The sequence below is a fragment of the Nesoenas mayeri genome, assembly GCF_963082525.1.
Source record: "Nesoenas mayeri genome assembly, chromosome: 2".
In the NCBI taxonomy this organism is placed as follows: domain Eukaryota; kingdom Metazoa; phylum Chordata; class Aves; order Columbiformes; family Columbidae; genus Nesoenas; species Nesoenas mayeri.
In genome coordinates this window covers 113,187,709-113,199,434 of record NC_137543.1, presented here as the reverse complement: position 1 = coordinate 113,199,434, position 11,726 = coordinate 113,187,709, and the positions used below count along the sequence as shown (strand labels likewise).

The 11,726-nt window shown below is 40.3% G+C and overlaps 1 protein-coding gene across 2 annotated transcripts in view; it reads right to left on the bottom strand.

Annotated features, from left to right (window-relative positions):
• Positions 1-251: 251 nt before the first annotated feature.
• Positions 252-11,726, bottom strand: part of STAC (SH3 and cysteine rich domain) — a gene marked incomplete at its 3' end in the record, with an annotated part of 71,062 nt that continues 59,587 nt past the window's right edge. For both annotated transcript variants that reach the window (XM_080339733.1, XM_080339734.1), the window contains exons 9-11: positions 9,476-9,527; positions 9,209-9,346; positions 252-350 (exon numbers count right to left, since the gene is read on the bottom strand). In XM_080339733.1, coding sequence (XP_080195859.1) covers positions 252-350; positions 9,209-9,346; positions 9,476-9,527 — 289 coding nt within the window. The remainder of the gene's footprint in view (positions 351-9,208; positions 9,347-9,475; positions 9,528-11,726) is intronic.

Genomic DNA, 11,726 nt, shown 5'->3' with positions numbered 1-11,726 from the left:
TTCCTGTTAGTATCCAAGGACCTCTCATTTCCCTAGTGGTTTCTTACTATGTTTTCTTTCAATCATTCCACTTGTCTTACTTCTTAGTGTTGGTGTGGCAGTCTAAATGTCTTTTTCTTCTTGTAGTTGCAGTTTTCTCACTGTTTCCCTGAACATCTGCAAGACAGCCCATCTGGGTTGACACAGTGTGAGATGAGGCAGACAGGCATTGCCAACATAGGGCTCCTACTGCAGCAAGCGGACTGTTGAAATCAGATGTTTTCTAAGACGTCTATGGGGACAAAGCCTTTCTTCTTCCCACTGTATACTTTGATAAAGCCATCGTGTTCCTTTTCAGAAGTCACACAAATCTGAATGCAAAGAAAGTATGAAAAGAATAAACTCTTTGTTGTGATCAAGTGACAAATTATTCTAGACTATTTATCAGATGGGTTAGACATTTTGCTAGTTACTTCTATAAGTAGAACAATCATTTTTAGACTCACTGCCTTGAAAAGAAACTTAAACTCATATATTTAGAGAACTACCTTCCCCCTGCCTTCTTGAAGTGCCATGTATACATGTGAGATGTTAAAATTGTTAAGAACTTTGTAGTGGAGCAAAGATTTTGAAACTGGAATAATGACTTCAGCCTATTTTAATGATTGTGACTAAGTTGTCAGTGTGTGAGAGGATTTGGTATTTCAGATCATGAGTGAGCTGGCTCTGTCAACAGTTGGTGGCAAAAAGGAATCATGACGCCAAGGTGGGTGACTTGTAGCAGCTGATCTGAATGCAAACATATTCTCTTTTGGATGTTTGAGGAGCCCAAGTACTTCTCAGATGCGCAAAGGGTTATGTTATTTACTCAGCTCTTGCACCTGCCTGTGCCTGTTTGTGGATACCAAAGTATTTGATCTGAACCCAGCTCTGTGAGTCTATTTGTATAACACCTACTCCAAATGGAGGCAATTATGGTGAAAACATATGGTCTTTACAATAGTACAAATATTGCATCATGGTAAAGGTTTGCATGTCCTGAAGACCTTTGCGATCTCAGGTATTTCCATTTTAGGGCCCATCCTGAAATACTTTTGGTAATGGTTGAGCTATTTGAAAGCTTAGTGGCACAGGTACTTTTGACTGGGCACTTGAGCACAGAGCCACGCAAAATAAAGAATTGTTTTCAAACATCTGTGCTGAGGAATGATGTATTTCCTACCAATCAAACAAGGTTGAAAAATAGCCACAAAACTGATGGTCCTATTGAGGCCAACTCAGTGATTTCAGTGGCATGACTTTGAAGCCCTCTGTCTGGACTAACACAAAGGCTCTGTCTGATATGTATTTATTGTATTTAATTACAATAATTCAGAGGGTATAAAATGAACAAAATGGCTTGAAAATGTTCCTGGCTAAATGCATTTCAGCCTGACTCTTCTGGATTGTATGGTGACACCTAAATACCACATCTGAATTCTAGGCCAGCTTGTCCTCCTGTTATTACATACATAAAATTTACTAGCAACACTGATGCTTCAGAGGGAAACATGAAGGAGGTGAAGCTGCTTAATATTTGCCACCTCCACTATTTGGAAATGGTCAGGTGCATCTCTGTACCTGTAAACAAAGGCTTGGAAAGCAAATGGACTCATTATGTCTCTTACTTAAGCTACCCACTTAACACTAACTGAATTGGATCCATGGGGTAGAATGACTGAGCACACAAACATGCAATTAAAAAAATAATGTATTGTTGTTTGGGCTAAATCACACGGAAAGTGTGGGAGAGGTATGGAACTGATGTCATTTAATTTAGCTACTGTTGCAAAAGAGCCAAGCTAATTTGTGCTGTGAATCCCTGGCACAGCAGCTGCTCCCTCTCCAGACACATCACCATTTGAAGCAGAGAGGTGTAAAGCACATGTACACAGAAAGGTATTCCTGACTACTGCTAGGTGTTGGTCTGCGTCTCTGAGAAAGACTATGAAAACTTCAAGAATGAGAGAAAAAGCCTGCAAAGAAGTGTTAGACTAAGGATGGTCAAGCATGACATAGTGTCAAAGAGTAGGAAAATGCCCCTTCTTGGTTGATCCCTACTGCTGTGTGGGAAAATGAGCCTTTGCAGCTTCTCTATAAATAGACCTGGCTGGTTAGAAGGAATGCCTGTCTCCATCACTGTGCTTTCTTCCTAACTAAAGATGTTTGCAAGACCTCTAGTTTTTTGCATAGGCCAAAGAAACCCGAAGAGTAGTCAGACCTCCAGCAGGTCTGCACTGCTCACTAGCCATATGCTGCATTTCTTACTTAACCTCTGGTGCTATTGTGAGGACCAAGTGCATTTCCCTGATGTCTTGTACTGTTAGCAGAATGATTTGTGGACAAAAGAAAAAGACTGAGCTTTCTGAAAACCTTTTTTTTGTGTTCTGCTGCTGGTTTGAGTGCTACTTGATATCAGTGGGAGTGCTCTGCTATAGCAATAGCTTTAGATATTCACTGGGCATGAGGAGCACAAGGCCTTTCTCTAAGAACTTCTCTCACTCTACATAGTAATAAATTGATCTGAATTCTCCCAAATTCCAGCTGAAATTCTCTCACACTAATACACTAAGCCTTGCTTGTGTCAGCCCTGGCTGGCAGACTTTTCTCCCACTCCCTCTGAAGGAAGGGGATGTGTTGGGGGCAGAGTGAGCTCGGCTACAATATGCCACACTTTGCTAATCCTGTGTGACTCAGGAGGTCCCCTGGGGCTGTGGCAGCTGCTGGAGCTTTGCAAAGCTCTGGAGCTGCTCCAAATTCTGCAGTTTTGGAAGAGAAGGAACACAATACCATCTTTGGCCGCTTTTGTCCTCATCTCCTTTTGTGAGTGCTGCCAAGTATTTCACCCACGAGTTGTAGCCTTGGGATTTGTTTCTTGGCTTTCTTAGGTAGGTGTAAATCAGGAGTAACCCAGGTAAATTCAGAGTTTTGGGCTTCACCTGATGAATCAGCTGTCACTGAGGACTAGCCCTGGTGGCAGATGGCAAACATGATGATTGTGAAGGCACAAGGTGCATGGTTTGCTGTATCAAATTGGAAACTCCTTAGAATGGCAGCTTCTTAGGCTGGCATATTTTGAGGGGAAGGCTGCTGCCCTGACAAGCTAAGTGAGCCATTGGGTAGCCACTCTGCAGTGAATTTGGTAGCAACACAAATGGGGACAAACAGGTGTGTGTGTGGGTTTTGTTTGTTTGTTTGTGGTTTGTTTTTTTGTTTGTTTGTTTTCCTGAAAAATAATGCTAGGGATTATTTTCAGGGTAGGTCTTATTTTTGGGGAAACAGGGTAGTAGAGTAAGCCACAAGAAACCACACCTCAGGTTATTTCTTAGTCATGAGATTATCTTCATAAACAGCTGAAAGTAGGATCTAATGTTATAAAGTCACCTCCCTACTATTTTTTAAAAAAATTTATTTATTTTTAAAAAAAAACCCAAAACACTAAAACCAAAACAAAACTGTTCACTTAATTACTATTGTCTGAACTTGTCAACCTCTGCCCTGAGGATTTTTTTGTCAGTGAGCCCCAAGCAGATGGGGGAGATGCGCAATTAGAAAATAATCCTCTAAGCTGCACGTCATTAATACTCTCCTGTTCGTCTAAGTCCTGTGCTTTGAATTTGGGCTCAAGTGGCAAATTCTCTTTGCCCAGGAGTAACTTTGAGCTTGCTCTAATTTTCTGCAGCTGTTTTTTGCTTATCTTCCCTCTCCTGTATATATTTAACCCATCTGTCAGCCACGGACTGGTTCTGATGGAATAGGAATTTGGTTATGAGGACAGTACAGCTTCAAGAGCTGTCCTGGAGCCTGCAGACAGTGACAGGTCAAAAGGTCTGAAAGCTCAAGTCTTCTGTTTGTCTGTAAGAATGACAGCACAGGGACACTGTGAGTTTCTACATCTGTTGCTCCCTGTGCACTGAAGTTCTTGCCTATGTGAGCTTTGTGGTTGGAAACAATAAGTAGTTTAGTTTTCATACCCATTCAATCATAGTGCAAATGATGATGACAGGCTTTATATCAGCTATTTCATTAGCTTTCAGACTGACAACAGCAGCTTGTTTTACCTGCGGCAGTTATTTAGGGTTTTAAAGGTGACTAAAGATGACCTGGACTAAACTGTATGCATAGTGGGCTGTGCTCATGTTTTGGTTTCTTGTGAAACCTGTGCATCACTGAATCTGAATGAATGGGGAGATCCATCCCTGTTCAGCAAGACTAACACCAATAGAAATCAGAGATAACTGAAAAAAGATCCTTTTTGCTTTAAGTTTAGCTGTGAATTGCAGCAGTTACAGCTGGGGAGCATATAAAGAGCTGCAACACCACTTTCTACACTGGATTTGTGTTCTAGGTGATTCAGTCTGAATGCATTAGGCACCATGATGCAACTGATTTTCAAAGGCAGCTGACTCATGCTATTAGAAGTTTGGCTGCTTTTAGAGTATCCCAGAATGAAAGATGTAGGGACAAAAAGTAATTCCAAGGCAGTGAGGTGAAAAGCCAGGTAGCAACAATGCATCCAAATTGATAATCTGAGCCATGAGCATCATCTGGGGCTGGAGACCTGTGCTGCAAGACTGCCTTGTTGAGCTTAACCTCATGGATGTGTTTAAGCTCATTCCCAGGCTCTCTTGGACTGGCTGTATCAAACCTGCACATAGCTGCCAGCATACATGTGCCTAAAAGTCACTCTTTTTGAAATTTGTGCAACTGGGTGTTGGGGTAGGAGGGAAGTTTGTCCCCTGAGCTGTGGTGCCAAGGGGACTGCAAGGCTGAGTGTTTTGGTTCGGAGGTTGTGGTCATCACAACAGCAGCAGCCTATTTGCTGTCACCGCAGAAGCTGGTTGAGAGATGTTTTCTGTAACAGGGCTAGTTTACATCAGTGACATTTATAAAACACATCCATTGCAAAATGCACCTATTGCATTGACCTTTATGTAAACTCACAGTCCGCATTTGGATGAGGCAGAGAGTTTCTGATTTCCAGTCTTGTTACAAATGTCATGGTTTGGGGTAATTTCTATTGCACAAGATCACTTGTGCAATTTAAAATCAGTTGTATTATTTAATCACAAAAAGCCCAACTCTAAAGTGTTTTGTATTAGTGTGACCATGTGATACTGTCAATGAAGGGCATGAATAGGTTTTTTAAAAGAGGTTATTTAAGTAGGATATTGTAACAAGAGTAAAAGCAGATATTTAAACAATAGGTTATTATGACGTTTAAAAATAAGGATGACCAAAAATGTTAGAGGCATTTTAAGAGAGATGCTTTTCCAAATTTGATGATATATTAGATGTATATTTTCAAAATTGTGACTTTTGCTTTCGTGAAAAGTGGTTGAAACAGGTCCTGTAGTCATGCAAAGAAGCATTTGTAAATAGTGTAGTAATGAATTCGGGTAGGCTAGAGGAGAAGTTACAGGCTGGAGAAAACTTTACATATCCAAGTGATGGCACAGTCAATTAGAGTTGGAAATCATGCAGTCAGTATTATGTGCAAGACAGCTTAAAAGAGTGGAAAGCCATAGAAACTGCCTGGTTTTGGTTTCCCTGTTAATAATTTTGCTTTATTGATGGCAGAGGCTAAGTCGGTCTCCCTCCCACAGATTTCTGACTGAGCCCTATGGTGCCCACCTGTCTTCTGAATTCGTTTCAGGACTCGCAAATGTGTCAGTGAACCCTAAAAACCAAGATGTTGATGCCTCTGAAACAGCACACTTTTTCTCTCATAGGATGGGTTCATATTTCATAATGGAATTTTGAAGAGTTCCTTTGTGAAGACCAGCTTGTGCGTATTGCTCAAGATGGGTGAGCAAATTGTGTTGTGTTTCTTTCAATCCTCTCCTTGAATATTAGCTTTGCCAAAAAGGTTTGAATGAAGCTGAAATGCAAAACATTATTCCCAGGGCATGAAACTGGCAAGTGATTCCAGAGAAAGACCTCACCCACTGTTCTTCAAACTTTGAAAATATCTCTGCTTGCCTGAAATGGCTTTTCTTAATGTATTCCTGTGACGTAGTTGATGTGAATATATTGCCTTTTTAGATACAAGATTAGACGATCTACCTGGGAACATTCATATAAGGCACAAAGGGGACAGTGACCTGCAGTATAAACCGTGGATAGTATCAAGCAATATACTGAAAATTCATATTATTATCACTACATAAGCTTTCCTATTGGCATATCATCCTTGCCTTTGTTGTCAGAATGGTTCTGAACTATTATTAGACCCAGCAGAATCTGACCCAGTGAATTAACATAGCAAAATGGAGACAGTCATACTATAGTCACAGGAATTTATTAGACCAGTTAATGAGTTTTTCTAGCTAAAGTGAGACTTGACAGGAATTAGTAGTAATGAATGATCTCCCCTTCTCGCTAATCTGGAACAAGCCAGTTCTTTGCACATAGTACATAGTTTCTACTCACAGCACTTTGGACACTGTGCCCAGAGACAGCTAAAATGATTGGTTACATCCCACAAAAATCGCCAAATAGAGAAAAAAGGAAAAAAAGAAAATCTGCCAAACTTTTCTTATAAGTCCCATTCAGACGACTTTTTTTTTTTTTATTCCTTCCTTATTGCATCCTTGTTTCTGCTTCACATGGGAAAAAAGACAGTGAAATCAGGGACAGGAAAAAAAAGAGAAATGGCTGAAGAAAACATAAAAGATATTTGATTTTGGAAATATAAAATTTTAGCATTCAAAATTCCCAATAACCATTAAAATGTTTTTCATAATAAGAGTTGTTCCACAGTCAAAGTAAAGCTGTTGTGCCAAAAATAAATAAATAAATAAGTAAATAAATAGATCGATAGATAGATAGACAGATAAAACCATTAAGACAGTGATCTCTATGGGGGGCACATGTCTCGCAGGCTGGGTTGGGAACTCCTTTTGTTCCTGCCCCCATGCTGCTGGTATGTGCTGGCCCTGTGCATGCTGGCAGTTTTCACTGGGGGCTGTTATAGGGAACTCAAACCTGGTGTTGGGGGGCAGAGTGAAGTAGATTGGTGTCCGTGGCCTCACTGTGACTGTTTGGCCTGGAAATTACTCCAAATGGCCTTGAAGCTATTACATTTGAATGTTCCCTTTTTGCATAATTTGTGCGAGGGTGGAGTGGGATCTGTTGCCTCCACTCCTCCTCTCTCCCATCTCTGTACTCATGTGTTTGTTCAGTCTGATCTCTGCCCCTTGTTTCACACCATATATTTTTTTTTTTTTCCACTGAAGCTTCTCCCACACAGAGTGAGAACACCATTTACGTTCAACCTCGGCATTTCTGTGGGTTTGAGATAGGGCTGAATAAGTTTCCTAAAAAAGAGGACGTAGTAGACAGACAGGGTGGCCTCATCCCTTTGTTTACCTCCTGCCCTACCAGAGACCATGACGAGCTCATGACTGCAAGCTCCCTTGTGAACCTATAATGAAATAAGGACAATGTGAAGTCCTTGTGCTTAGATGAAGCTGCCAGACCTGCTTGCTTGGAAAGTGTGCTTTTGTGAGAAATGAGACAAGAAACTGGGCCCTCACTGTTTGCAGCAGCAACCACATGAGCAGAGAGGGTCTAGTATGCCCACTGACATGAATCACAGAATCACAGAATGTTAGGGACTGGAAGGGACCTTGAAAGATCATCTAGTCCAATCCCCAGTCCTGAGAAGGGACTCAGACCTCGACCATTCCCTCCTGTTGGCATGCCCTAATTCCCACATTACCATTTCTCCAGGCTTTGCTGTCATGCATTGCTTATACTAGAGCTGAAAGGTGCAAAAACCTCTCATTCTGCTTCGCTTTGGCATATTTTTTCCCTCTGTGTGCACATATATAAACAACCAAAAGAGGTGCTGGGTAAAAAAAAAATAAAAATAACCACCTTCTTTCTTTTTAGCAACTTTTGGCCTGCCCAACACATTATGTGCACAGGGAAAATTAAAATATATTCAGGTTACTTTATTGCCACACCTTTAAAAAGCTGTGTATATCTGAGGATTGTTAGCACTTGTATGCCACAAAGCAACAGCAAAGGTACAGGTTAACTTTATTCACCAGTGAAGTGTTACAGAAATTCGGTGTGGAAAAACCTATGGCCCTGAAGACTATTCTACAGCTGAATTCTGCTCTGCTTTATTAAAATCGGTGGCTGTCCAGGCACTGCAAGGCAAACAGTTCCCGGTGATGTGACATCAGTTGCCAAAGGAAAGGAAATATCTAATGAGGTGAAGAACATCAGGCTTCACAAGATGCAATGAGAAAAATCTAGCTTTCTGTTTTATTCAGGTGTCAGACAAAAGAGGCTGTGCCTTGCCATTCTATTTACATGGGCTTATGCCACAAACCTGACTGCCCCTTCATGTAGGTTTTGAGCCCTATCCTTCTCTTGCTTTACCTCAGCAGACATTTAAAACCCAGAATCACTGGACTTGGCACTTGGATGCATTAAATGTCTGGTAAATATTTAAAATCAGGTTTAAATTCAGATCATAGGCAGGACACCATAACGGCAGCCATGGCTTTTGTTTTGTGAACCCACCTGAATGACACAAAGTAGAAGGAGCTGCTGAAAGTGCATCAGGGTGAACAGACCTTGTGAGTCCTTACTGTACCTGGTACACTTGAACTCACAGCAGCACTTCTAGTTTAGAATAAATTACATCCCGTAGAGAGGGTGTGTAAGTGGTGACACAAGTAATTAATAATTACAGACACTTTGCAACTGGTGAATGAGAGTTAAATTTAAGATTTACGGGTTTGTTTGGTGCTGTCTTAACTCTGCTCCTGCTGAAGCCAAAACAATGAGCTGTGTGTGAGGGAGCTACCATTTTTTATTAGATTAGATCTAATAGTGAGGAAAAAGTGAGACCATTTTTCAGGAACACAAGGTCTACCCCTAAGAACGTGTGCTTTTCAAGCTGTCCCTATGAAGTCAGTAGGAGAGTGCATAGTATGTAAACTAGCTCTACAAACACCTGTGAGACTGAAAATTTAGACCACATTAGGCAGAGACTATATATTTGCACAAGACCAACACTGCTTTTAACTGGCTACTATTACCATACAAATAACAAATTTTGCAGTAAAATTGCAGTGAACACCATCTGCCTGTGCTCTTTTCGCACAACTTTCCCTCCAGTCAGACTGCTGGATAATCAAGTCAGGTGGGGATCTGTCACAGGGGAACTTACCTGGTTCTCTTTCAGAGTTATCTGTCCCTGTTCCTTGCAGCCAATGAATGTCCTGATACACCTGTAAATCTTCTCATCGTGTTGCACTCTTTGAACAAAGTTAGCAGGAAAAAATCCAGTTCTGTCATCAATTTTCCCCTGTGGAGAAAACACATTGATAGAAGAAGGTCAGTAACACTAGAAGCTTTAATACAAGTTCAGTATTGTAAATAACATATTTTTCACTTTGGAAAGAAAACAGATGGATATAAAATAATTATCACATACCTTCCACCAGTCTTCATTGGAGTCTTCCAGAAGAGTGATCATATCCCCTGGCCTGTCATTATAAGATGAAAAGTGGATGAAGATGACTCTTTATTATTATACTGCACCAGCTCCTACAATTACCTTAAATAGGAAGGTGATCCTTCCTTGGTCATTTTGTGTGAGCATTCACTGCAGGTAGACTCAATGAGGCAGCAAAGTATTCTTAAATCATACATGATAATATAGAAAGTCTCTGTATATTTGGGCTAGATCTTTACTTTGAGAACATCTTGAACTGGATTTTTTGAGTCCTGTTTAATAAGAAACTGTTTAAAATACAGTCCCTATTTGTTATAGGCATTATCTTGTTACTTCAAGACATTTCACATTGTTGGGACACACCACTTTATCATCTGTGTTTTCAAGCTGTGATTGCAGAAGGAAGGCAGCAGGAAAATAGTTCTATTTAACTGACAAAGGCAATTAGTCAGCAGGGATATAATTCTGCCCAGGAATGTCTTTTTGATTTGAATGGGACATATTTACCTTCATAATGTGTAGTGCAGGGTTGTAATTGCTAAGTATCAGCATCCAGCTGACTAGTTCTTACACAGAGCTAGGAGAATAATTTAACTGGAAATGCTAATAGCAAAATGTGCTGAGCTGATTTTGTACAGGTAGTTGAACCATTATTTGACCTCCTTAGCCCCATTGGTGGCACTTCATCAATGTTATTAGGTAATTATAACAGTGCTGCATTGTAGAAAGTAAGTGGCAGCCCATTTCCAACTGGATTAACCTCAAAAAACTCTGTTTGCTTGATAAGAGGCATTTCTTTGATCTTAATAAAATAATTATTCATCTTTCCTTGCATTCTATTAGGCTCAATGTGTTGTTGAGGTATGAGCACAAGTGCTTGCAAATGCTTCTGGAGCATGTGATGGATAATGGATTCAATTTAACAGGCTCTGTCAGAGCACGCGTGGAAGATGTGAACCTGTCCATGATGCAGATGCAGGTGGGGGTGGTGGTGGGCCATTTGGTTCACTTACTCAGTGGTTATCATTGCTACTGACAGCTGGAGAAGCATGCATATATTCTTCTAACACTGCACAATCTGAAACAGAGTTTTCCAGCTTTCACATAAAGCTGCTCTCACTGGGGCAACAGGGTAGGTTTTTCCTCAAGCTCTCCTCAGGAAGATGATCCAATGTGGTTGGAACAATTAAAAGTTGTTGAAGTGAGAAAGGAAGCTACAGGAAAAAGGTCAACTTAGTATCCCAATCATATAAGATTTCTTCCATGGGAAAGGACATCTGGGTCCCTTATTCCAGTTAATATTTAATATAAAGCACTTAAAGAGCTTTTGAGGGAGCCCACCTTGCCATTTCAAAGTAAATAGATTGTAACACCATTGGAGCCCTTACACTGCAAGGAAGAACACTTTCAAAAATAAGGATTTAGAGAGCCACATCCTCCAAATACCCTTCAGCTTGGTGGTTAGAAAAATACTTTAGAAAATATAAATTTGACTGTCAGAGAAATGTGGCAACTGAACTTAAAGTCTCTCCATGTAAGTGGTCTGAGCACTGAGATTTTTAGATGTGAGACCTGTAGATTTTGCTTTCTGATATTTTTAGCACAGGGATAACATAGATTTATTTAATCTCCAAAAAGGATTCAGGAATAGAAGTCCCAGCTGGACCTATGTTACTCCTGCTGCCTAGACAGGCTGCGAATCTCTGAAAGTGGGAAACCTGCTTGGTCTTTGCTACTGGTTGAAATCACACTCAAGTCTCTTCCTTTTCTTCTGTGAATCACAACTCTGGATAAGCTGTCTGCACTACATCAGTGCTCCAGATTTCACTAGGTGGCAAGATAGGCATTTATCAGCCCTGAAGTGGCCAGGCAGCCACTGATGATCATTGTAGGTCCCTTCTAACTCTCTATTATTCTATTCTATTCTATTCTATTCTATTCTATTCTATTCTATTCTATTCTATTCTATTCTATTCTATTCTATTCTATTCTATTCTATTCTATTCTATTCTATTCTACTCTACTCTACTCTACTCTATTCTATTCTATTCTATTCTATTCTATTCTATTCTATTCTATTCTATTCTATTCTTTCATTGCAGTGTCTAAAACCTGGAGTTGCTTGTGTCCAGGACTCTCTACTTATTTTAACATAAAGGCATCTCTTATAATAAGCTTATTACTGGAACATCCTGTTTTTATCAGATCTTTGGAAAACGTGACTGACTGC